At 42.7% G+C, this 23,622-nt stretch overlaps 1 protein-coding gene across 1 annotated transcript; it reads right to left on the bottom strand.

Annotated features, from left to right (window-relative positions):
• Positions 1-1,933: 1,933 nt before the first annotated feature.
• On the bottom strand, positions 1,934-23,081 carry LOC311230553 (proliferation-associated protein 2G4-like). The gene is made up of 13 exons (XM_084316869.1): positions 22,895-23,081; positions 21,842-21,970; positions 21,342-21,447; positions 18,255-18,324; positions 18,059-18,151; positions 16,928-16,991; positions 16,346-16,424; positions 7,997-8,075; positions 7,741-7,874; positions 5,098-5,192; positions 3,531-3,658; positions 3,388-3,441; positions 1,934-3,048 (listed from the first exon to the last, which is right to left on the bottom strand). The coding sequence occupies exons 1-13, from the start codon at positions 22,974-22,976 to the stop codon at positions 2,986-2,988; spliced, it is 1,176 nt and encodes a 391-aa protein (XP_084172995.1). The 5' UTR covers positions 22,977-23,081; the 3' UTR covers positions 1,934-2,985.
• Between the last annotated feature and the right edge of the window lie 541 nt (positions 23,082-23,622).

Below are 23,622 nucleotides of genomic sequence, written 5' to 3'. Positions count from 1 at the left end.
TAAAGGAGGAAAGAAGTTCAAGGAGGGTCTCTGAACCCGTGTCACACACCTTTGCTTTAGTTAGTTTTTTCTATTTTTATTTCTGTTGGGTATGACAATTGTTTTATGTTTTTTTGCACTTTATTATTTAGGTCTGTTTAACAGTGTTGTTTTATGATGTGTTTAGTTTTAATTTCATGAATGTACCCATATATGTATGTCGTTATGTTATGGATGTCAATATAAATGTTATGTTGTATGTCCATAAATGTTGAATAAAAATTTAAGTTTAAAAAAATAAAAATTGTGTATTGAGCTGTACAGTACCCATTCTGCAATCTGTTAAAGTTTTCAATCAATCAAACAGAAGCTGCTGCTAATCCAATGCTTCATACAGCTACTGCTACTAATTCAATGGTTCAATGCTTCATACAGCTGCTTCTGCTAATACTCAAATGTTGGACCCCTGCTGCATGCGGCTACATTTATCACCATGATTTCTCCATTAGTTACATAAGTTCAGTGTCTTTATGGTGCTGTGCCCTTTAAGCCTAGTGAGAAAAAAATAATATATACTTTATAAAAATTGCACACATTATTCTTGAGATGCATTATGTTGTTGTAGAAGGCTTTCTTAGTCATTACGTATCTTTTTAAAGGAAGGAACACGCCAACTTTGAGAAATTAGCTTATTTTTTTGCCTGGGCGCAGTGATTTCATTGATTGAAAACTTTATTAACAGATTGCAGAATGGGTACAGTACAGTACAGCTCAAATGCTCAATACATTATTGTTAAGGGGATGCAGACCAGAGAAAGACTTTCGTCTCGTTTACATCAGGGTCCCCCATTTTCAATTAATCATAACATATATGACACACACACGACATACAGATAGACAGTACTGCTACATCTACACATCACCCAAATAGATCTGTTTTTTTTTAATGGGGCTTTTGAGGTGATGAAATCACTGCGACCAGGCAGCAGTGGTTCGGAAAAAAAATAGTTCCGAGTATATATCCTGCTTAGAAACGAAAAATGTCCAATTATTTCTTTTTTCTCCACATGGTAAATACACAAGTCACAACATGTTTACAGGAAAGTTTTGGAGTTGTATTTGGAGTGTATTTAGTGACCGTTGGGAACTAGGCTACACACCTACCACCAGTGAATGACGCTAAGCTAGGCTAATGGTGCGGCTGTTCCCTAAGCCTAATGCATGCACAGAGAAGAAAAGGGTATGTATCCGCTTGTCTAACTCCAGGGTAGATGGAAAATAAGCTAATTTCCCAAAAAGTTGGCGTGTTCCTTTAACAACAGACTTCTTTGAGACTGTGGAACATGTTTGTTAGGTTTTTTTTCAATCTAATGACATACCTTCCAAGCACTTCTCGCTTCCCTTGTATGGAACATGGCTCCGTTTGGGGGGGGGACAAATTAAATCAAGTTTTAAATAAATGATTCCCTTCCCTGCCTGCCTGGCCACCCCACCCCCACAGTATATTAGATCAGACCAAAGCATCACACAGACAGCGCTATTTTATATCAATTGTTTATTTTCCAGAAAATAACCCAAAAAAACAACAATTGGCATGTTAAGTTGCTTATGAAGACTATCAAAAATTATTATTTCTTTGTACACACATTGGCTTGGCAGTAATTCCTTATTCCAGTTGAATGACAATAGACCCGACACACAAAGTCATCCTCTTCACACATACTGTATATAAACAGTCCTGCATACAGTACCGGTAACTCCCTCTCCACCGCCTACAGTCCACTGAGGAGGAACACGACAGGGTCACCCCATGGATACCATAATCTTTCCATAAAAATACAAGAGCTTGAATGATCACTTTTGAAGTGGAGGGGTAACCAACGCTGGTGTATTGCTGCAGACATTTTCCTGTATTGAAGTTTTTCTTTTTTACGAAGAACAGACACGCAACATAAAAATATTAAAATTATTTTTAATTTCATTAGATACAAAGTTGCCCTGCACACCGATCATGCTATGTAAAAAGGGTTTGACCGTTCAAGATATGACAGACGGTTCTGTACCCTCGCAACATTTTTACATGTCTGAAGGAAACTCAGAATGAGCAGCTATTGGTCCATCCCCACTGAAGACAACCCTCTTCTTCCCATGCAAAGCTTCTTCGTTTTAGTTGACAAAATGTTATGTAGTCAAGCACAAGTCTCACCAGGTGTCATTTAAAAAGGGGGCAGGGCACCCAGTTCCCCCTTTTCATAAAATGAGTCACGTAAAGTGGAATGGCAGTAGGTGTAGCAGTTTTTCCCAAAAACCTAACGGATTAGAAGGGTGGATGGTTGGTTGGTGCTTGCATTCACCCAAAGTTGTATTCCCACTTCTCAAATTATTATTCAATTTGAATCTTCTTTTCTTTTTTTAATAAGTCAAAATTATAATAACCTCAACCAAAAAGGAGGCCAGAACCTAAATGAAAAGAGTCACCAACATCTACCCTACATACTTAAATACTAAGTATGCGAAGCGCCGGAACCATGTTATGCAAAAAAGTTATCTAGTTACTGTAGTGCTTAGTCAAATCCTACAGGCGAATTCTCATCAATTTAATACATTTTATATACATTTCATTTAGAATGTTCATAACACTCCTCATATAGATTGTAACATTTCCTAAGGTCGGGCACATAACCTCACTGCAAGATGCAAAAAAATATATTTGGGGGTAATTCTCCTGAATGTCCAGTCTGACAAAGTAAAGGAATCGTTTAAATAGATTACGGGCCGTCGCTCACACACTTATGGAATAGGTGAGACTCCAATAGAACCACTAAACCAGGGTATTCAAAAACGCAGTAACAAAACGTGTCGTTGGATTTATTCATTTTGTGGACTCAACTCTAGAAAAAAATGGTGTATGGGTGGGCAGGAAGAGCTAACAGTTGGGGAGGTTTACCCTCTGGCTGTTCTTTGGGGTGTTGTGTGCTTGTCATGTGTGGAAAGGTACAGTAGTTATTACTCTGCCACCGCCACCTGCTCCTCCGGCTGTCCAGTAGCGGTTTCTGCAGTCTTGGAGGCCTAAAGGATGAAACAACAACATAAAACATGTTGACACTTTCTAGGACAATGTATTAAAATATACAATACTATAAATGGCTGCATTTATATAGCGCTTTTTATCCAAAGCGCTTTACAATCTGTTCCGCACATTTTACCCATTCACTCACACACCGATGGCAGAGGCAACCTTGCAAGGTGCCAACCTGCTCATCGGGAGCAATTAAGGGGTTAAGTGTCTTGCTCAAGGACACTTCGACACGCTGCCCGGGAATCGAACCGGGAACCTCCGGATTACCAGATGACCGCTCTACCTCTTGAGCCACTGTCACCTAGTTAACAATGTTAACAGTAACGCACCTTCTTTTTCTTCTTCTTCTGCGTCTTGCGGCTGGCGGAGCTCTGTAATAAGGTCTGCGGGAGGAGAGCAGGGTGTCACTTGGGAGGCTCTGGGTCTAGTGTTTCTACGTGGTGCTTGTAAACTCTGTGCCGCGAGTGCTCACCCTCAGCTCTGCGTCCTGGACCTCGTGCTCGGAGTTGTAGAGCTCGGGCTCGAAGAGACCGGTGGTGATCCTGTGAGGCCCGTTCGCCATCAGCAGCACTGTGAACTTAAACTGAGCTACGAGCTCCCCTGAGAGAGAGAGAAGACACACAGAGAGAGAGAGAGAGAGAGAGAGAGAGAGAGAGAGAGAGAGAGAGCGAGAGCGAGAGAGGAGAGAGACGGAGACACAGAGAGAGAGAGTAGAGAGAGACGGAGACACAGAAGAGAGAAGAAGAAGGGGGATAGAAAGAGAGACGGAGAGAGAAAGAGAGAGGAGGGAGAAGAGAAAAAGAAATAGAGAGAGAGACAGAGAAAGAGAGATAGAATGAAGTGGGGGGGGGGGGGTCAATCATCAATCAAAGATGGAAGAAGTTGCTAAAAAGAGATTGTACAATGAGGCACAATAATATCCATGTCAACAGAAACAGCTAAATATCAATAATATCCATGTCAATAGTAATAAATAAATATCAATAATATCCATGTAAACAGTAATAATTCAATCTCAATAATATTCATATCAACAGTATTAACTATATATCAATAATATCCATATCAACAGTAATAACTAAATATCAATACTATCCATGTCAATAGTAATAAATAAATAATAATATCCATAACAGTAATAACTAAATATCAATACTATCCATGTCAACAGTAATAACCAACACCTCACATTCCTTCTCGTTTTAGCTGAACAGTAATAACTAACACGTCACCTTCCTATTAGACAATATTGGTATAGGTAAAAAAGCCAATATCGAACATCCCTAGTAATAACCAACACCTCACCTTCCTTCTCGTTCAGCTCAACAGTAATAACCAACACCTCACCTTCCTTCTCGTTCAGCTCAACAGTAATAACCAACACCTCACCTTCCTTCTCGTTTAGCTCAACAGTAATAACTAACAGGTCACAGTAATAACTAACACCTCACCTTCCTTCTCGTTCAGCTCAACAGTAATAACTAACACCTCACCTTCCTTCTCGTTCAGCTCAACAGTAATAACCAACACCTCACCTTCCTTCTCGTTTAGCTCAACAGTAATAACCAACACCTCACCTTCCTTCTCGTTCAGCTCAACAGTAATAACTAACGGCTCACCTTCCTTCTCGTTCAGCTCAACAGTAATAACTAACACCTCACCTTCCTTCTCGTTCAGCTCAACAGTAATAACCAACACCTCACCTTCCTTCTCGTTCAGCTCAACAGTAATAACCAACACCTCACCTTCCTTCTCGTTCAGCTCAACAGTAATAACTAACACCTCACCTTCCTTCTCGTTCAGCTCAACAGTAATAACCAACACCTCACCTTCCTTCTCGTTCAGCTCAACAGTAATAACCAACACCTCACCTTCCTTCTCGTTCAGCTCAACAGTAATAACTAACACCTCACCTTCCTTCTCGTTCAGCTCAACAGTAATAACTAACACCTCACCTTCCTTCTCGTTCAGCTCAACAGTAATAACTAACACCTCACCTTCCTTCTCGTTCAGCTCAACAGTAATAACTAACACCTCACCTTCCTTCTCGTTCAACACGCTGAAGGGCTGCAGCAGCTCGTGTTTGGCACACTCCACCACGCCCATACGGGCCTTGGCCTCATCCTCCAGAGCCCTGAGGAGAGAGGATGGAGCTCTACTTTACTGAAGCACAAAGTAAGAGCGATCATTTCACAATTTTACTTAAAAAAAATAAGACAGAACATCTTTTGTTTGTTTATTAAATTATTACCTCAGTTTATTATAAAAATTTTACATTTTAACATGTTTCAAATGTGCTCTTAATTGTTCCGATTGTCTGATGTTTCTGTATTCTGTATTAACACACTATGACACTTGTGAATGTAACATCTCGACGACACTGTAAATTAGTTTAACTACTTAGTGTATTTATAGAGTATAAATAAAGAATTTAACCAAGGCCCTATTTAACACTTTGAGTGCCACGGACGAGAATTCTCGTTTTTTCATGCCGAGTGCCACGGACGGGAAATCTCGTTTTTAATCGTTTATTTTTTAACTTATTAGCGATTTCCATTCATATTTCATCAATCTAGCCTCCCGTTACCACTGGGACTCTCTGAGCTCCATTGGGAAAATACCGCCCCCTATCGTCTCTCCCTGTGGTACTGCACCCCATTGGATTAGACTGAATGAAAAGCATGGGGGGGAAAAAAATCCTGCTTCCTCATTTTACTTCTCAGACAAGTCACCCGAGACGATCGGATTCATTCTGGACCATCAGAACAGCGTGGAATCGGTGTTTCGACCACCCAGCGTTGGATCAATAAACGCAATCAATATTTGGAATGGCGATCAGGAATTGGAATAATCTTTTTGGAGAACATCTGATCTGAGGTAAGGAATCTATTTTACCAGTCTTAGGATAATCAGAGCTTTTTTCACAGAGATATCAATGTGGGCCCTATGTGTGTGTGGTTGAAGTGGGTGGTGGCACGCAACAAGGTTTTGAGACGGGGAGGCGTGGCATCCAAAGTGTTAATAGTAGTTTAGTTAGTAATTTCCTGGAAAACAATAAAGAAATGTTGAGTCATCCCGCACATGGGGGTGTGTACTAATTTAGCATCCAATTAAATGCTTTCTAGAACGACAGTTACAGCACATTGTAACCAAGCTAGCTCTTGACCTCTTCTAAATTTAACAAATGTTCAATGTTAGCATGCTAGCTAACATTACTAATGTAATGTTGCGTAACGTTGCCAACATTAGCTTGCTAGCTAATGAGTCAACTGGAATGCATTCAGCTCCATTGGTTACTGTAAACAGCAATCAATATTCATGACAAGTCCCTCCCTAGATTCCTGTTTTTACAGGAAACTCATAAATATGTGGAATCAAACAGCATTCTGCTAGCCGTTTCATGGGGACTTTAAATAGAACTAGGTTCAAAGAAGGTGAACCTGTACTTTAAGTCACCATGAAGGTATGTTATCTCATGTGTGTGGATGTACAGTGCTATAAATCAATCTTTCATCTATGCTCCAATGCACACCAAAACATTTCTCCTCGTATTTCTATATTGGAATACAATATTTCTCTACACCTGGAAAGTGGCAACATTCTGTCACTGACATTACCATTTTGTAAACCGTCCTTGGTTAGCATTCATATCATGTCCGCCACCAAGTCCCACCCTCAGAGTGAAGGGTGAGATGTTACTACCTCAGAGTGAAGGGGGTGAGATGTTACTACCTCAGAGTGAAAGGTGTGAGATGTTACTACCTCAGAGTGAAGGGTGTGAGATGTTACTACCTCAGAGTGAAGGGTGTGAGATGTTACTACCTCAGAGTGAAGGGTTTGAGATGTTACTACCTCAGAGTGAAGGGTGTGAGATGTTACCACCTCAGAGTGAAAGGTGTGATATGTTACTACCTCAGAGTGAAAGGTGTGAGATGTTACTACCTCAGAGTGAAGGGTGTGAGATGTTACTACTTCAGAGTGAAGGGTGTGAGATGTTACTACCTCAGAGTGAAGGGTGTGAGATGTTGATCGGCTGCCCCCTTCCCTCCCTCAAGTCCCTACACTCCTCCAGGGCCTTGAGGAGGGCGAGGAAAATCATGGCAGACCCCGCCCACCCGGGTCACAACCTCTTCACCATGCTCCCCCACGGCAGACGGCTACCCAAGACATTAAAGTCCCGCCATAGACTCAGCTTCTTCCTCTCAGCAGCTCGCCTGGTAAACGAGTCGGGTGTCCCCCTGCTCCCCCCCTCTATGGCGAGCTGCTAGGGCTGGACCTCCGGACTTGAACTATGCTGCACTGTTTCCATGTCCCCTACCACTGCACTTTTTACAGTCTTATTGTTGTCTCACTGTTCTGTCCTGTCTTGCACTTTACTTATAATTATTTATTACTGTTGTATTGTTCTAAATTGTGAAACGCATGCACTGTAATCGTCAAATCACGTTCCATTTGTACTGCAATATGGTGAATAAAGTAATCTGAATCTGAATGTTACTACCTCAGAGTGAAGGGTGTGAGATGTTACTACCTCAGAGTGAAGGGTGTGAGATGTTATTACCTCAGAGTGAAGGGTGTGAGATGGTTACTACCTCAGAGTGAAGGGTGTGAGATGTTACTACCTCAGAGTGAAGGGTGTGAGATGTTACTACCTCAGAGTGAAAGGTGTGAGATGTTACTACCTCAGAGTGAAGGGCATGGCGTCGAATCGTCGTTCCACTTCACTGAAGAACATGCGGGAAGTCTTCATCTTCAGACCGTACTGCTTACTAGGGTCCCTCTTATAAATGGTGGTCCTCTGACCTCCGTCCCGAGCCTGGGCAGAGAATACAGTGTACAGAAGACGAGACCTTTAAATGTATATCACACTGACCTTTTAATATCACACCGACCTTTAAATGTATATATCACCGACCTTTAAATATATATCACACTGACCTTTCCCTCACCAGTGCTGATCAGCACATCCACAGCGTAGACTTCATGAACCTCAAACTCTGCCTTCTCATGGTCCTTCCTGATGGCGAGCATCAACACAAGTTAAAACATATCTAAAGATGCAGACTTACATTTTCAAGCATGGACCATGTGGACTCAACCATGTACAAATGAAATGAGGACCATGAAGACTCAAACATGTACAAATGAAATGAGGACCATGAAGACTCAAACATGTACAAATGAAATGAGGACCATGTGGACTCAACCATGTACAAATGAAATGAGGACCATGAAGACTCAAACATGTACAAATGAAATGAGGACCATGAAGACTCAAACATGTACAAATGAAATGAGGACCACGTGGACTCAACCATGTACAAATGAAATGAGGACCATGAAGACTCAAACGTGTACAAATGAAATGAGGACCATGAAGACTCAAACGTGTACAAATGAAATTAGGACCACGTGGACTCAAACATGTACAAATGAAATGAGGACCACATGGACTCAACCATGTACAAATTAAATGAGGACCATGAAGACTCAAACATGTTTTTAGCTACTGATTCCAGTGACTGTTGTCCTGGTCCTTTTAGACCTGTCGGCCGCATTTGACACGGTGGACCATGAGATTTTAATTGCCCGCCTTGAACAGTGGGTGGGCATCAGAGGCATAGCCCTTGCAGATCGATCTTTTTGTGTCAGGCTCGAGGACTCTGTGTCCTCTACTGCCCCCCTATTGTATGGTGTACCCCAGGGCTCGATACTTGGCGCCGTCCTGTTCTCTATTTATTTATTGCCCCTTGGTTCCATCCTCAGAAAGCACGGCATCCCTTTTCACTGCTACGCTGATTACAGCCAGATTTATATGCCACTAAAAAAGTCTGGCTCCTTTTCCATAGAGCCGCTGACCAAATGTCTCGATGACATTAAATCCTGGATGGCTTTGAATTTTTTTAAATTTTAATGACAAAAAGACGGAGGTCATGGTTTTTGGTGGCCCCTTTGTGACCTCACTGCTAGATCTGGGTTCTCTGGCACAACATGTGAAACGAATAGTAAAGAACTTGGGTGTAAAAATCGACCCAGACCTTAAATTTGACAGCCAGATCAAGGCCGTGGTCAAATCGAGCTTTTTCCAGTTGAGGCAGCTGGCCAAAATTAAGCCCATCCTACAGGCGCAGCATTTTGAAGCAGTAATCCATGCATTTGTGACTACTAGGCTGGATTACTGCAATGCAATTTATATAGGGGTGAGTGGATCCTCAGTGGCTCGCCTTCAGATGGTGCAGAACGCCACTGCACGTCTTTTAACTGGCACTGGTAAATATGACCACATCTCACCGATTTTATCCTCACTCCACTGGCTCCCTGTGCACTTTAGGATTCATTTTAAAATTATTTTATTTGCTTTTAAAGCTCATGACCTTGCCCCACCCTACCTACAACGAGAGGACGCGACCCTGGTCAGACGCCTCTGGTTTTAGCTCCGCAACGATGTACACACTTTTAGCTATTATGTTTGTTTTTTCTACTTTTTTTATTAAAGCAACACTGGCGGGTACGTCATACGACCGCCAGACACTTATGGACCTAAACCCCGGGCTCAAAGAGGAGTTTGGAGACACTTTATGCCTAGAATGGCCAACCGAGATCAGAAGGGAGAACGGCGACAAAGTAAAGAACAAAGGACACAGCAAGAAGAGGCACAGAGGGAGACGAGGAGGTATCAGGCTGCGATTAAAAAGAGCTGCTTACCGCCCAGCAATTCCATCCATCTTTCTGGCGAATGCACGTTCGCTGGAGGGTAGGATGGATGACTTAAGGGCGAGGGTCCGCTTCCAACGGGAGATGAGAGACATCAACATCATGTGTTTCACGGAAACATGGCTCAAGTCAGCGACTCCGGACAACAGCGTCTCTCCCTCGGACGCCGTTACCGTATTACGTGCGGACTGAACGGCAGCCTCTGGAAAGAGCGTCGGAGGTGGGGTCTGCCTCTTCACGAACAATGTCTGGGTTAACCCCAAAGAAGTGCATGTTCTCTCAAGCTCGTGCTCCCCGGACATGGAACATCTTTCAATCCTGTGCTGTCCGTTCCACCTCCCCCGGGAGTTTACCGCGGTCATCATGACCACCGTATATATACCCCCACAGGCGAATACTGGCAAAGCGCTGGGGGAACTACATGCAGGGTATCTGCAGGTTTAGCCCAGTCAGATTTAAGGCTTTTTAAGACTTTTTAATGCCACTCAGAATTAAATTTAATACCAATTTCACGATAACAAAATGGCAAAAATCATGGGTACTCTCAGTACACTCATTCAAGGGTACTACGACTATGCCTGCACCTCATGGTACCAAAGCACCTCAAAGGCACTAAAAACAAGATTACAAACATCACAAAACAAACTGGTCAGACTACTGCTTAACCTCACTCCTAAAACCCACTTTACCCCTGCCCACATTCAAAACCGCTCTTAAAGAGCACCTACGGGAGGCTGCAATTCGAAACTGGCCACCGTAAATGTCCAACCCCCCCCCTCCTCCTAATGTACAGTCTCATCCCCATCATATATATATAATATTTTCTGTTATGATCTCTGGGTAACAGTACTGTATATTATTTGCATATCGTATGTCACAAATGTAACAGTACTACAGTATATACCTGTATGTCATGATGTCATGTATGTTTTTACTGTATTTATTTCTGTATATTTTATTTCATTTTTATTCTATTTTACTCTACTCTTATCCTAGGCAACTTGATTGATTTGTGTTATTATTCTAATTCGTGACCTGTCCTGTCTAAATGTTGAGCGATTTGCAGTGTCAAATTTCCCACGGGATAATAAAAGTATTTCTATTCTATCTATTCTATGTTGTGTATGTCAATATGAATTGAAAATGGGGGACCCTGATGTAAACAAGACAAACGTCTTTCTCTGGTCTGCATCCCCTTATTATTGTGTGTATTGAGCTGTACTGTATTGTACACATTCTGCAATCTGTTAAATAAAGTTTTCATTCATCCAGTTGTTTTGTTTTTGTGGTTTGGTTGAATGAATACTTTATTTAACAGATTTCAGAATGGGTACAATACAGTACAGCTCAATACACACAATAATAAGGGGATGCAGACCAGAGAAAGACGTTTGTCTTGTTTACATCAGGGTCCCCCATTTTCAATTCATAGTGACATTTATGACATACACAACATACATGACATTTATGGCATAGGGATATACATGACATACAGGTATATCAGGGCTCGAGACTAACGATGTCCCGTCGTCCCGGGGACGATCAAATATTGATTTGGGACGAACAGAAATCTTTGCTGGGACGCATCCGGGACGGAGAGGATTTTTTTTTCACAGGAAATGTCAATTGGCCGACTGTCAGTGCGCGCATATATTGCTGTCAAATGGTGAATGTCTCGTGCTGACTAAGTTCACTGAAGTCTAAACGTAGCGTGATTTGCCAAATCCAATGACTATCTCCGCCTCCCAACGCAGCAATACGCTCATCCAGCATCAAGTTCCTACCCACCTCTCCTCCGGTACAGTACGCGCTGTGCACCGTACGATTGCAACGGTGCGGAACCTTTTTTTGCGGAACTTAAATCCCCACGTAATTTATCAACAACACTGCGGTCTGCTGTGAGCATTATAAAACAAACGTGTGTTTAACCGACCGTGAATTAAAGTGTCAATGCTGTTTGTCATTTTAACAGCAGATACTTTCTTAAACGCCATCCTCCCGACAGAGCAGTGTGACGGGGAGCTCTGATGGGTTCGATTGCTGGTGTTAGCATTAGCTGAAGAGCTAGTTTTAGCTTAACGTTACCTTGGCTAAAGTTGGGACTATTCATAATCCAGCAATAATGGCTACAGACCTGCAAGCAAAGTACAGCAAGTTGGCAAAGGAGTATTCCAACGTAAATCACATTTTCACCAGTAAAGTTAGTCTTTCCATCTGCAGCTACATGCTAGCTAACCTAGCTCATGTTAGCGTCGTCACTGAACCACCTCGCGTAATTAATGACATGTTGCGGACAGCCATATCGGTGACAATGTTTAGCTTTTAGTGCCAAATGATAAGAGTCTGAGGCGGAGTCTCAAAAGAGAATGTTGAATATTTATTGTGCAAAAATCACAACAGATGATACAGATCCTCTCCAACGGAGCCTTGTAGCTGAGTAGGGTATATCTGCAGAGCCACTTGGTAACGAGTGCAACACCGTGTAATGTCCGTGTGGATCGTTGGAGTAGGGTATATCTGCAGTGCTGCAGCCCCATACTCAGTGTATAGATTTGTATTAGTATCATAATCAATCACCTGTTGTTGAATAAATACCATTACTTTCTAGTTATTACTAAAAAACAATATATATAAAACAGTAGCTGTATTAAAAAAAAAGTATAATTTATATAATTTAATAAAAAAAAATAAAAAAAATTAATGTATGCACTGGTATCGCCCCCCCCCCCCCCCCCCCGAAACGTGACTTCAAAGCCGAGGTACGTACCGAACCGTGGATTTTGTGTACCGTTACACAGTTTCATTACTAGTCAAGTGTCATTACTTTAGTTATCAAAGGTGGAATCTCTGGACGCAATGACATTATGTAGTTTAAAGCTAAACTTGATTTGATCTTTATTTATCTCTAACATTTTCAACCATAAACACACATTTGTAATAACAAAAAAAAATAAAACGAAATAAAATACATTTAAATATATTTTCCTATGGAAGGAATAATCAACATGGCTCCAATTGGTTGACTATAACAGCACCGTGACCAAATATCCCTATACTAGCACCTTGTTAAACACTTTTTTTTATATTTATTTTTAATCATAATTATTCTTGTGAAATCTTTCCACCATGGGAGCCTTTTGACTAAATCAATTTATTCTCCCCTTCTCTGAAAGGTGTTTCTTATGGCAATAACAACTATAGACAACAAAACCAAAGTAAAGAAACTACATTTGATTTTTGGGACGGTTACATTCACTTTGGGACGGTTAAAATTGTATTTCGGGACGGTTCTGGGACGGTGGTGAAAAAAGTTAGTCTGGAGCCCTGAGGTATATATTACCGTTACATTTGTGACATACATGATATGCAAATATACAGTACTGTTACGCATAGAACCTAACAGAGTCAGGGAACATCGCTTGAAACACCTCTCCTAGTCCCTCATTTCCATTGTAGGACTGATGCTTTGCGACCGTATTTAGAACCCACAGTACCTCAGCTTCAAGGGTTGGCGTGGAGCCGAACGTTACCCGGACAGGTGCAGATGTAATTGGTGGTAGACCTACCTGTCCCTGAGCAGTTGATGTGGACGGCGTCGAAAAGAAATTTGATATTGAAGTTGTCTGCAGGCGGGTTTTTGCAGATGTAACATGCTTAGCGCTGTGCATGTGTGACTCGACTGCTTTTATTCCCATCGTTCCCAGTTTAAAATCCTTTTTGCAGAGTTTGCAGCGGGCCTCGTACTTTCACTGGGACCAACCACGGTGCAACTGCAAACAGAGGGTTTTCGAGCCAGTTCTCATTAAATTTGCACTTTCCCATGTTAAATTAACGAGTGCAAATAAATACAAATCAATTAAACTAAACTAAACGTCAGCGTTATCGCTACGGCTTGAATAACGTGTTACCTATGCTCCGGTGTTCTGAAATAGCTCCCGACGGCGACACACATTAAGGACCATAAATTGGTTCTGCCCCACTGCGTACCGTTTGCGTGAAAGAGAAAAAAAAGCCTGACTTTATCTCCCGTTAATAATAGTTTCCCCCCAGATTTCACAATGAAACATAAGATGACATGGCATGTTTTTAAGACCTCCGAAAGTCGGATTTAAGACATTTTAAGACAAATTAAGGCCTTAATAGTTGATAGTTGAATTTAAGACTTTTTAAGGTCCCGCGGACACCCTGTACATGATCACCTCAACAGACACCAGATCAAACACCTGGACGCGGCGATGATCGTGGCTGGCGATTTCAACCAGGCGAACCTGAAGAAAGTGATGCCGTCCTTTTTTCAGCACATCGGCTGCTCCACCAGAGGGAGGAACACGCTAGACCACTGTTATTCCCCGTTCAGAGCCGGCTACAAGGCGGTAGCAACTCCGCCATTAACGGGGTCTTCAAGCTCGAGCGATCACGACTCCATCTTGCTATTCCCCGCCTACAAGCAAAGATCACGTGACGCCGTCGTGTCACGTGAGACAAAGAAGTGGACTGACGAATCAGAGGCCACGCTCCAGGACGTGTTAGCAGACACGGATTGGGATATGTTCCAAGGCAGCGCCAGTGACGTCAGCGAGCTCGCAGACAGTGGTGAGCTATATAAAAACAATAGCTGATAGTATTGTCCCCACGAAAAAGGTGCAGGTTTTCCCAAACCAGAAACCGTGGGTGGACAGTACTATTAGAGCAGCTCTGAACTGCTCTTTAAGCAGCTTTTTTCACATCTGAGCTCCTACAGGGGCTGCATACCAACGGGAGACTCGGTCGATGAAATATGAATTCAGATCGCTAATAAAAAAATAAAACGCTAATTGTCGTCGTGGGCATTCAGGCATTGGGCTGATAAAACGTCTTATCACGTTTTGGGCATTGAAAGTGTTAAGGAGGCCCTTGAAACGGGGCAGTGATGAGGCCTGCCTAATCTGCAGCGGCAGCTCGTTCCACATTTTGGGGGCGACAACGGAGAAAGCACGGTCCCCCCTGAGCTTACGCCTAGTTGTAGGCACTACAAGGAGCAGATGGTCAGCTGACCTGAGAGCGAGAAGGTGTATAGACCTGCAACAGCTCAGAGGTCAAGTCAAGTCAAGAGTTTTATTTGTCACAGCATACAAGTATACAATGAAATGCGGGTGGTCTTGCCCGCAACGATGTGCAATACAGTGGTACAACATATAATAGAATCCAATAAAAACAACATTGTGCAATAACGGGTAACAGGTAACATGGTGTGACATCTCGGTATCTGTACATAGTTATTTACAGAGCATATAGGACATGCTAGGTAGCTTTGGTAGTGCAATACACTGTTACTGTTGCTATACTAATTTAAAGTGGCCTTTCCTTTTGGCAATAAGTGTGGGTGAGTGCGGCATGAGTGTGTGCCCGCTCATGTTAAAGTGTTAAAGTGGCTGCTAGTGCACAGCGTGCGTGCGTGTCGTGTGTGTGCTCATGTGTGCTTGTGTGTGGATAGTTCAGTGTTCTGTGGCACTCAATGTTCATTGTTCAAGGCTCTGATGGCCTGGGGGAAGAAGCTGAGCCTAAGCCTCTCTGTCCTAGTAGCTGGGGTTCGCAGGCGTCTGCCTGACCTCAGCAGCTGGAACAGGCTGTTATTGGGGTGGTGGGGGTCTTTCATTATTCTGCAGGCTCTGGATTTGCACCTCTTGTTGTATAGAACCTGCAGGGGAGGTAGTGCAATACCCGTGGTACGCTCGGCTGAGCGCACCACTCTCTGTAGGGCCTTCTTGTCCTGTGCCGTGCTGTTTCCATACCAGGCAGTGATGTTTCCGGTCAAGATGCTCTCTACAGCTCCTGAGTAGAAGGACTGGAGTATCTTCCCCGATACTCTGAACTTCCTTAACTGTCTCAGGTGGTAGAGGCGCTGCTTCGCCTTCTTTACTACTGTGTCTATGTGTGTTGACCATGTCAGATCCTCTGAGATGTGGACCCCCAGGTACTTAAAGCTGCTCACCCTGTCCACGGTTTACTGTGTTATTGTTGTATCGTTTTGTTACTGTGTCCTTTGCTTTTAAATATTTTTTAAGTACTCGGATATATTTTAATTTGTATTGCTGCCTATGTTTCTCTTTTTGGTACTCTTGTTTTTTTTATTTTTTTTTTAGTGCTGCTTAGTTTTTAATATGCTCCCTCTGTACAGCACTTTGTGCCCCTGTGGCTGTTAAAGCGCTTTATAAATAAAGTTGGATTGGATGTACAAATGAAATGAGGACCACATGGACTCAACCATGTACAAATGAAATGAGGACCACGTGGACTCAACCATGTACAAATGAAATGAGGACCATGTGGACTCAACCATGTACAAATGAAATGAGGACCATGTGGACTCAAACATGTACAAATTAAATGAGGACCACGTGAACTCAACCATGTACAAATGAAATGAGGACCACATGGACTCAACCATATACAAATTAAATGAGGACCATGTGGACTAAACAAAATGTGTGGAATGAGCACATCATTTAGTGGTTGATTCTACACTACAAACTCACAAAATTGCTATTTTATAGTCACTGGTAACTATTCAAATAATAATGGATATGATGGTACCTTTGCTGATCTGTGGGGTTTTGAATGATGGTTTTCTCTCCATCAATGACGTGTTGCTTTAGCTGATGGGACAGCATACCTTCAAAAACAGAGCAAGACAAAAAAAACAGGAAGGAAGACTGTCAGGTTTTAAACTGTGTGTGTATCAAGCAGGAAGAAAGACTGTCAGGTTTTAAACTGTGTGGGTATCAAGCAGGAAGAAAGACTGTCAGGTTTTAAACTGTGTGGGTATCAAGCAGGAAGAAAGACGGTCAAGTTTTAAACTGTGTGGGTATCAAGCAGGAAGAAAGACTGTCAGGTTTTAAACTGTGTGGGTATCAAGCAGGAAGAAAGACTGTCAGGTTTTAAACTGTGTGGGTATCAAGCAGGAAGAAAGACTGTCAGGTTTTAAACTGTGTGGGTATCAAGCAGGAAGAAAGAATGTCAGGTTTTATGCTCATTTTATGGTGCTAAGGTGCTATACACATTAATTAAACATTAATGACATCAATTTGAAGACAGGCCTGTACCAAGAGAGAATGCTCACAATAAGATTATTCACAGGCCAATGCAATGGATTCTTTAGATACTAAATACACTCACCCTCAATAGCACAGCATTTGAACGATTTGGCGATTTTGTTCCATGCCTCTGTCACCTGAGAGTTCTGAGAGAAAGAGACGTGCAATTTCTTATACGGGGCATGTCATACTGTATATATCATTTTGTTAAACGGTTTGAACATTAATGTGTACTTTTGATTTTGTGTTTGAGAGCTGCAAACAGACATATTAACACTATAATACAAATCAATTAAACATTGTAATTAATTAATCTGAGATACCCATCCATCACTATAACAAAGAGACCAGTAATGGCTAAGGATAGAGAATATAAATCTAGCATTTCTTATGTTTTTCAAAAATAAAATAAAATAAAGCTAAACATACATTAGGTCTTAACCATAGTTTTGTATGTCAAACCACAAATCAAGCAATGCTGCAATTTGTGTACCTACACTTCCTGACCGCATTCAACATACAGGTTGGTGACAGAACTGAAAATTAAACCATAAAACTGCACAAAAACCAGAACCGTGAAGCCGTAGAAAACCCTGGGTGTAGAGAGACGCTCCAAAAAGGCAAACAACACAACTGATCAGTCTGGCAGACAATGCATTAACCCTTTCACTAGCACACTACAGAAGGTTAACCTTTCACTACCACACTACAGATGGTTAACCTTCTGTAGTATGGTAGTGAAAGGGTTACCCTTCTATAGTGAAAGGGTTAACATGAATGGCTGTCAGGATATAAACTGCTTGGTCAGACAGTTACACATGCATTTTTCACACGTGAAGGCAGGTGTGTCAGAGAGCCATGCTCTTCATGCCGTCGACACCAACAACATGCATAATATAACGAGGTATAATAACCATTGGTTGTGGAGGAGTGGTTCCCAAACCCAAAACCATTAGTTGTAGAGGAGTGGTTCCCAAACCAAAACTATTGATTGTAGAGGAGTGGTTCCCAAACCCAAAACCATTGGTTGTAGAGGAGTGGTTCCCAAACACAGAACTGATTTTGCAAGCCACTAGGAAGCCCAATCAAGTCAAAAAAATTAAAATTTAAAATATGAATGGGCCTCCAAAGAGCCTGCTGTATTTTGATTTCAGCATCGCACAAAAAAGGAGAAAAAAAGACATTAGTTGGCGGATATATCTTGACTAGTTACCTGGTTACCAGGTTTAACAAGGCGGAGAGCAGCCTCTGCACACAAGTGGGCTGCCTTGATTACGTCTGCTTTCCGGCCTGTTATGGGAGCCTCCTGCAGGAATGAGAAGGAGTTAAAAAAACGAGACGGCAAGGCTCTAAAAGAGTGAACAGAACTCTGCAGATATTACAAAACAAAAAAACAGAGCGGTTCCTACCTTCGTGGCTCCCACTACAAGGCTATGAGCAACGTTGGCAATGAAGCCGTCAACATGAACCCCAAGGTCACTGCAGGAAATGACAAGGAGAAAGAAAGAATAAAAGATAAAAACCAAATGAGACGTTCCATGTGTCACATTCCATGTAGGATTTTCCACTACCCACTAGTCGCTGGGGTTATTAGTCTCATTGTGTGAAACTACTTGGGAGAGGGTCGAATTTCAATGGTGCACTTGGTAATAGGGATGCCCCGATCACGTTTTTTGCCACCGATACCGATCACCGTGAGCCATATCGGCCGATACCGATCCGATCGTTTTTGATTAAAAAGAAATAAAAAATTATTTTATGTAATTTTTTTATAAAATATATATATTATATAATTAGACTTGTACTTGTATTATCTGCGAGACATCGCCACCACGCAACAAGCTCCACTGTCTGTGTGTACTCTAGTAGCCTCCAGCTACGGCCAGGATTCTCCGGAGCTGCAGCTAGACCCTATACTCGAGTAGCCTGCAGCTACGGCCAGGATTCTCCGGAGGTGCAGCTGGACCCTATTGATCAAATTCAACAACATGCCCTCAGCTCGAATACGCATCGAATGAGTGTTATAAAACATTGATATCAGGAGCTATCTGTGGCTACTGCTGGCCGGCTATATAACGTTGATACAGCGCCTCTGTGAACTATTTAGTTCAGTGGGACATTTCGTTTTGAACAGTGAGCTGGCGTCAGCTAACATGAGCTAGCTGAGGTATCATACACGTCTCTATACTAGACTTGCTGGAGCGTTTGTTGATGTCAGGAGCTATCGGTAGCTGGCCGGCTAGATACCGTTCGGTTAGACAATGCCTCATCATGTATTGGACTGGAAGTGAATGGTTGACTGGGTCATTTTGTAACGGTAGCTAACGTTAGCTAAGGGAGACGCCGTCCTCCCGTCACACTAGACTAGACTACTAGACCCGTGTTTACATGCGCGCTGGAGGGAGGAGCAGACGCCGCACAGCTCCTGGTGTCTGAGACAGAACTCAGCGAGACGAGCGAGTGAGATCGGTTTTGACGCTCGGCGAAAATAAAGCATTATCACCGATCACCGATCGCATATTTATACTGATTATCGGCCGATAACGATCGGTGGCCGATCGATCGGGGCATCCCTACTTGGTAAGGTCAGACAAAAATAAAACAATTAAATGTATCGCCATTTCGTTATATTGGAAATGGTAATCACCGGCATATTGTAGGGGACTCATCAATCCCACAGGGTGCACAGGGTTAAATTACTATGAAAAGACCCCCCCCCCCGCATTTTGTTGTAGCAATAGAACAGGTGAGGCTAACTGGTCTGAACTGAGAACTACCACAAACCTCGTGTGAGCAATCATTACATTGTTGTTATCTTTACAAGTTAAATCATTAATTAAATTAATGAACACCAACAATAATCTATACATACTGGGGATGGGCGTGAGTATTACATTTTTGTGCGAGTTAGTGCCACGCGATGTGAGAGATGTTGCATTAAGCTCGAATTTGGAAGCTGTGGAGCATGGATGGTAAACTTCAATGTTACCGCAAAAAGTTTGTTAGCTTAGGAGTAATCTAAAAGATAAGAGGTTTGCGTTTGTGCATTTTCAAATTGTACTAACAACATGTTGCCCAATTTGCAAAGCGTTCAAGACTATTGATATAGACATGCAGTTCCATGAGCGGATAGACCTGCTGCAAACAGAGTGGTGGTAATGTAATTATTACAAATGATAGACAATTTTTTTATTTATTTTTGAGCTTTCTGTATTTTTCACCCATCCCAATTTTTTATCCTTATGCCAAATTGCTTCCTGGTCATTGCACGCATTGCCCCACTGTCGGCCTGGGGAGGGTGTAGAACTACCACATGTGTCCTCCGATACATGTTGAGTCGCCAGCCGCTTCTTTTCACCCGATAGCGAGGAGTTTCACTGGGGGAAGGTAACGCATGCAGAGGTTCACGGTATTACCCCCAGATCCCCTCCCCGCTGAACAGGCGCCCCGACCGACCAGTAGGAGACCAGGACACATACCCCACCGGCTTCCCACCCGGCACCCGCTAACAATGCCAATTGTGTTAGTAGGGACGACTGACCAAGCCAGAGGTACCGCTGACAGCTGAATTAGATCGCAGAGTCTCTGTGTTGGTAGGCGAGTACTTAGTCCACTGCGCTACCCAGCCGTCCGGTAACAGACTGTTTTAACTGACAATACGCATTAAGCATCAGGTATATTGCTGTGCACTGTTTTGTCCGCAGAGTGAGACCTAAGAAAATCGATAGCTGCCATGTGCTTCAAGATGTGCAATGACTCAAGCACCACTGGAGTAATTCATGAAGACTCGTTCTGGGAAAACATTACTTGTGCCCATCCCTAGGACATAGTGATCACAGACAAGGAAAAGAAACGGAACAGTCAATAGAGACAAGTGGAAGGACAACAACTAAGCGGAAGAGGCTCACTGTTACAACATTGAGATGTAGCCAATGCCAGATTACCTGGGCTAAAGTCCTACAGTACATGTGACTTAAAAAACATTCTAAACATGTCCCAAGCTTACTTGTCGTTTGCCACACAAGACAGACAGAGACAAGACCCTGCTCATGAGGTAGGCAGCTGACAGTGAAGCGAGAACTCCCACAAGACTGACAACGATATCACACAAGACTGACAATGCATCACATCACAGAAGAGTAGACTGACAACGATATCACACAAGACTGACAACACCACTACAATATCACACAAGACTGACAACGACAACCCAACATCACACAAGACTGACAACGACAACCCAACATCACACAAGACTGACAACACCACCACAATATCACACAAGACTGACAACACCACAATATCACACAAGACTGACAACGACAACACAACACAAGAGTGATAACACCACCACAATATCACACAAGACTGACAACGACAACACATCACACAAGACTGACAACACAACATCAAACAAGGTGACAGAGATACGGAGTGTGAGACGAGACGCACACAGAAGGAGGGGTGATACAGTTACTGTCGATGGAGGTGCCTACATTTTGACCAGATCCCCATCTTTAAGAGTGTAGTCTGGGTCACTCTTCAGGGGAGAGAAGTGGCAAACACAGTTATTGACCGAGACGCTGGTGGGGAAGGCAATGCCTGGAAGAGGGAGAAGAGAACCACCAAATCTTCATTTGGAAAAAAGCATTTTATGTGTGCAGGGTGGGGAGAAAACTAGGATCAAGTGATATGATTATTCCTGTATAGCCTGTACACTGTCGAATTCTTCCACCTACCTATACTTCTTATTATAATAAGGACACCCAGTTTCATAGACACAAAGCTGCACCCTCTTTACCCTTTACATACAAACTATGTGTGTGGTCACCCAAATATATAAGTAGCTTAGCACAAATTAATGGCAGCGGATATGGACCGGCTTGCCTAGCTGTTTAGTGTTCCTTTAACCCTTTCACTGCGACAATACAGAAGGTTAACCTTTCACTACCACACTAGTACAGAAGGTGTAAAGCGCTGGTAACTCTGGCCTCACCTTTCTTCATATCCTTCTCCTTCTTGAAGACCTTCCCAGTCTCAGTCATGATGTAGGCATCTCCCTTCTGACAGAGGCTGAGGACCGACACCCCGGCCGTGGCCGCCGCCAGCACCACACACAGGGCCTCTGGGGGATGACAGTGAGACAGCAAAGGGTCAAGAGGAGAGACTCAATGGGAAGTCGTCTGAGGACTGGTCAGTCAATTCATATAGCAGCAAAATCTCATCTATGATACCTTTATGGTGTGAATTCGTGGCAAGAGTTGATCATGTCAGGCTGAGATAATGCTAGTAGTAGTAGTAACTAGTAACAGTAGTAGTAGCTAGCAGTAGTAGCTACTATTAGTAGCTAGTAGTAGTATGCAGATATATATACATCTATGGTAGTATGCAGTAGTAGCTACTAGCTAGCAGTAATATCTAGTATTAGTAGGCTAGCAGTAATATCTAGTAATAGTAGCCAGTAGGCTAGCAGTAGTAGCTAGTAATAGTGGTGGCTAGTAGGCTAATAGGCTAGCAGTAGTAGCTAGTAATAGTGGTGGCTAGTAGGCTAATAGGCTAGCAGTAGTAGCTAGTAATAGTGGTGGCTAGTAGGCTAGCAGTAGTAGCTAGTAATAGTGGTGGCTAGTAGGCTAATAGGCTAGCAGTAGTAGCTAGTAGGCTAGCAGTAGTAGCTAGTAGGCTAATAGGCTAGCAGTAGTAGCTAGTAATAGTGGTGGCTAGTAGGCTAGCAGTAGTAGCTAGTAATAGTGGTGGCTAGTAGGCTAACAGGCTAGCAGTAGTAGCTATTAATAGTGGTGGCTAGTAGGCTAATAGGCTAGCAGTAGTAGCTACTAGTAATAGTGGTGGCTAGTAGGCTAATAGGCTAGCAGTAGTAGCTAGTAGTAGTGGTGGCTAATAGGCTAGCAGTAGTAGCTAGTAATAGTGGTGGCTAGTAGGCTAATAGGCTAGCAGTAGTAGCTAGTAGTAGTAGGAACGACTGCACTACACACAGGCCGAAACGAACAGGTCACCTCGTCACCCAGAACTACTTGTCCACAAATAAACTTACGGTTCGCGATGTCACCTCCCATCTTATACTTGGTGACAACCAGGTCGTCGGAGATAGTCTGTTCATTTTCGTCGTCGGACATTTTCACCGCGGCGTTTCACAAACACTTGCCCGTTTATCAAGCGCCAAGAAGACAACAGCTCTCTTCCAGCTTCCAGCACGCTGTTCCCGTTGCGCCCTCGCGGCCACCGTTCCTCCACACACCTCATACGTAGGAGGCGCGTCACGTACACACTTTGATTGATTGATTGAAAACTTTATTAACAGATTGCATTATGGGTAGAATACAGTGCGGCTCAATACAAAGAGGATGCAGACCAGAAAAATACTTTCGTCTCGTTTACATCAGGGTCCCCCATTTTCAATTCATCAAGAGATTTATGACATACTACATGACATACAGATACAGTACTTTGCATTATGAATTGAAAATGGGGGGACCCTGATGTAAACAAGACGAAAGTCTTTATCTGGTCTGCAACCCCTTAACAATTGTGTGTTGTACTGTACTAACTGTACCCATTCTTCAATCTGTTAATTAAAGTTTTCAATCAATCAATCAATTTCATCAAGAACATTTATGACATACAAGACATAGGTACACAATATACAGTACTGTTTAAGAAAAATATATACATTCGAAGGGTCATAAACTGTACTTGTCGGGGGTTGGGTGGGTGGGAGTTTGGACATTTCCTTTGAGAGCGGTCGGTCCTCGTCAATTCGTA

This window comes from Notolepis coatsorum, assembly GCF_963971535.1.
Source record: "Notolepis coatsorum genome assembly, chromosome: 6".
Taxonomy (NCBI): Eukaryota; Metazoa; Chordata; class Actinopteri; order Aulopiformes; family Paralepididae; genus Notolepis; species Notolepis coatsorum.
Note: the sequence above shows the minus strand (reverse complement) of the source record. Positions and strands in the feature narration are given on the sequence as shown.